Here is a 3,248-nt window from a genome sequence, read left to right as displayed (position 1 = left end):
TGTGGTCACTGTTCCCAAAGAAATCCCCCACTGCAACTTCTACCACCTGTCCTGGCTCGTTCCCCAGCACCAGGTCCAATATGGCCCCTTCCCTCGTCGGACTATTAACACACTCTAGAAAACTCTCCTGGACGCTTCTTACAAATTCTTTTCCATCCAGACCGCTGACACTAAGTGTATCCCAGTCAATGTTGGGAAGATTAAAATCTCCCATGACCACCTGGTGGCCTCTACATCTATTCATAATCTGTTTACCTATTTGTTCTTCTACCTCATGATCACTGTTGGGAGGCCTGTAATACAGCCCCAAAAATGTAACTGCACCCTTCTTATTTCTCAGCTCCACCCATAATGCCTCACTACCCAAGACCTCCATAGTGTCCTCCTTTAGCACAGCCGTGATATTGTCCCTGACCAGCAATGCAACTCCACCCCCTCTTTTACTTCCCTCCCTGTCCTGTCTGAAGCATCTATATCCTGGAACATTTAGTTGCCAGTCATCATGCCCTTCCTTCAACCAAGTCTTTCTGATGGCAATAATGCCATACTTCCAGGCACCAATCCAAGCCCTAAGTTCATCTGCTTTATGCAATATTATCCTTGCATTAAAGTAGATGCATTTCAGGCCACCAATTCTTTTGCGCTCATCTACTTTCTGCCTATTCTTCCCTTTATTAGTGCTATCTTCATGATTCTTACAGTCTCCAGTTTTCACCTCGCTGCTTACTTGTTTTCTCTTCTGGTTCCCAGTCCCCTGCCACATTAGTTTAAAACCTCCCCAACAGCAGTAGCAAAAACTCCCCCAAGGACATTGGTTTGGTCTGGTTCAGATGTAGACCGTCCATTTTGTAATAGTCTCACCTTCCCCAGAAACAGTCCCAATATCCAACAAATCTGAACCCCTCCCTCTTACACCATCTCTCAAGCCATGTGTTCATCCTGCCTATTTTTTCATTTCTACACTGGCTAGCATGTGGCACTGGTAGTAATTCCGAGATCACTACCTTTGAGGTCCTCCCATTTAACTTCTCTCCTAGCTCCTTGAATTCTTCTTTCAGGACCTCATCTCGTTTTCTACTTATATCATTGGTGCCTATATGCCTGGTTTGGAGGGAGATGACCGCAGGGGACACCTGCACTACTTTCCTACTCTTTTTCTGTCTTTTGGTCACCCATTCACTGTCTCCCTCAGTAATCAGTACTTTATTAGTTTCCTAATATGGAAAACTCAGTAATTTTGACTGTGATTTCTGATTCTGTATTTCCCTGTTCAGTAATCTCCATACAGGATGTCCAGTGTCCAGTCAATGATTTGGATAAAAGCAGCAATTACTGTTTCAGGTTTCCAGCATTCGCAGAATCCTGACTGCTTCCCACTCTTGGAGAAAGTGAGGACTGCAGATACTGGAGATCAGAGTCAAGAGTGTGGTGCTGGAAAAACACAGAATGTTAAGCAGCATCTAGGAGCAGGACAATTGACGTTTTGGGCAAGAGCGTGAATGTCCTGATGAAGGGGCTTATGCCTGAAACGTCGATTCTCCTGTGCCTCGGATGCTGCCTAACTGGCTGTGCTTTTCCATCACCACACTCTTGATCTCACACTCTTCCAGATTTTCCTTTACTTTGGGTTCAGAATAGAATACCACAACAATGCTGACCTCTCCCATCACTGGCCTGGAGCTCCTGCCACCTACGGCAGGATGCGGAGCTATGAAGACACCACCTGTTATTTGGAGATATCATTCCATGACACCAAATTGAAGCAAGTCATAGGGACAGAGAGATATACAGCACAGAAACGGACCCTTTGCTCCAACTCGTCCATGCCAACCAGATATCCTAACCTAATCCAGTCCCATTTGCCAGCACTTGGCCCATATCCCTCTAAACCCTTCCTATTCATATACTCATCCAGATGCCTTTTGAGTGTTGCAATTGTACCAGCCTCCACCACATCCTCTCGCAGCTCATTCCATAAACATACCACCCCCTGCGTGAAAACATTACCCCTTAGGCCTCTTTTATATCTTTCCCCTCTCACCCTAAACCTGTATCCTCTAGTTCTGGACTCCCCCCGGGAAAAGACTTTGTCTATTTATCCTATCCGTGTTTCTCATGATGTTATAAACCCCTATAAGGTCACCCCTCAGCCTTCTGCGCTCCAGGGAAAAGAGCCCCAGCCTGTTCAGCCTGTCCATGTAGCTCAGATCCTCCAACCCTGGCAACATCCTTGTAAATCTTTTCTGAACCCTTTCCAGGTTCACAACATCTTTCTGAAAGGAAGTAGACCAGAATTGCATGCAATGTTCATGAAATAGACATTTTATAATAACTAAGGTCTTTATAGCTAATAGTAAAAAAAATCAGTTTTTTAATTGCCCAATTTTTCTTCGAATTTTCATTATAAATTTGAAAAGATGAAAATTCAACTTTTACAACTCTCCAAAAGCTACTGCTTCCAACTAAACCTGTTGGACTATAATCCGGTGTGTGTGATTTTTAACTTTGTACACCCCAGTCCAACATTGACATCTCTTGTCATTGAAGGTTGGAAGTTTGAAACCAGTCGCTAGGTGGCGGCTCTAGATTCCATGGTCGTGGCGACAGCGGCAGATCCGGGTCCTGCCGCTAGATGGCGGCGGCGGCGGCGGCCTCGAATCCTGGTCCGGTGAGGTGGCCTTCGGGGTTGAAACTGCGGCCTTGGGGAGACGGGTTTGTTCGGTGATGGCGAGTGGCGGCTCGATAACTGCCCTGTGGACGGAAGTGAATCGTTGCGGCCAAACCGCGGATTACAGCAGGGCTCTGAAATCACTCAATAAAAGTAAGAAGCGGGGGCCGGAGGGGCCGAGGTTTGTGTCTTTAGGGCGACGTGTCCCAATGAGGCCCAGGCCCGGGCCCGGGCCCGGGCCCGGGGGCTGGGGGGGCGCCCGGGGGCCGGGGGCCGGGGGCCGGGGGGGCCGGGGCGTCGGGGCGTCGGGCCGGGCGGCAGGGAGCCTGGGGGGCTCCGGGCTTGACGGGGAAGAGACAGATAAATGGAAGAGGATGATGATGATGATGATGAGAGTGTGGGGTCCGGGGTAAGAATTAGACGGAGAGACACGATTTGTGGGAAAAGGGGAGTGTGTGTTGTGTCCCTTGAATTAATTTCGAGTGTGAATGAAAACTTCCATGAACTGATGGAGTGTGAAGCTTCGCCTTTGATTCTTTCTGCAGTATTACACGATGAGAAGGATGATGTCACTGCTCTA

The 3,248-nt window shown here is 48.0% G+C and overlaps 1 protein-coding gene across 1 annotated transcript in view; it reads left to right on the top strand.

Moving 5' to 3' along the window:
* Positions 1 to 2,642: 2,642 nt before the first annotated feature.
* The window catches only part of srp72 (signal recognition particle 72), an 89,807-nt gene continuing 89,201 nt past the window's right edge, over positions 2,643 to 3,248 (top strand). The window contains exons 1-2 of the mRNA XM_072583697.1: positions 2,643 to 2,821; positions 3,214 to 3,248. The exon at positions 3,214 to 3,248 is cut by the window's right edge and continues 13 nt beyond it. Of these exons, the coding sequence (XP_072439798.1) occupies positions 2,725 to 2,821; positions 3,214 to 3,248 (132 nt within the window). The 5' untranslated portion in view covers positions 2,643 to 2,724. The remainder of the gene's footprint in view (positions 2,822 to 3,213) is intronic.

This window comes from Chiloscyllium punctatum, chromosome 14 (assembly GCF_047496795.1).
Source record: "Chiloscyllium punctatum isolate Juve2018m chromosome 14, sChiPun1.3, whole genome shotgun sequence".
NCBI lineage: Eukaryota > Metazoa > Chordata > Chondrichthyes > Orectolobiformes > Hemiscylliidae > Chiloscyllium > Chiloscyllium punctatum.
Note: the sequence above shows the minus strand (reverse complement) of the source record. Positions and strands in the feature narration are given on the sequence as shown.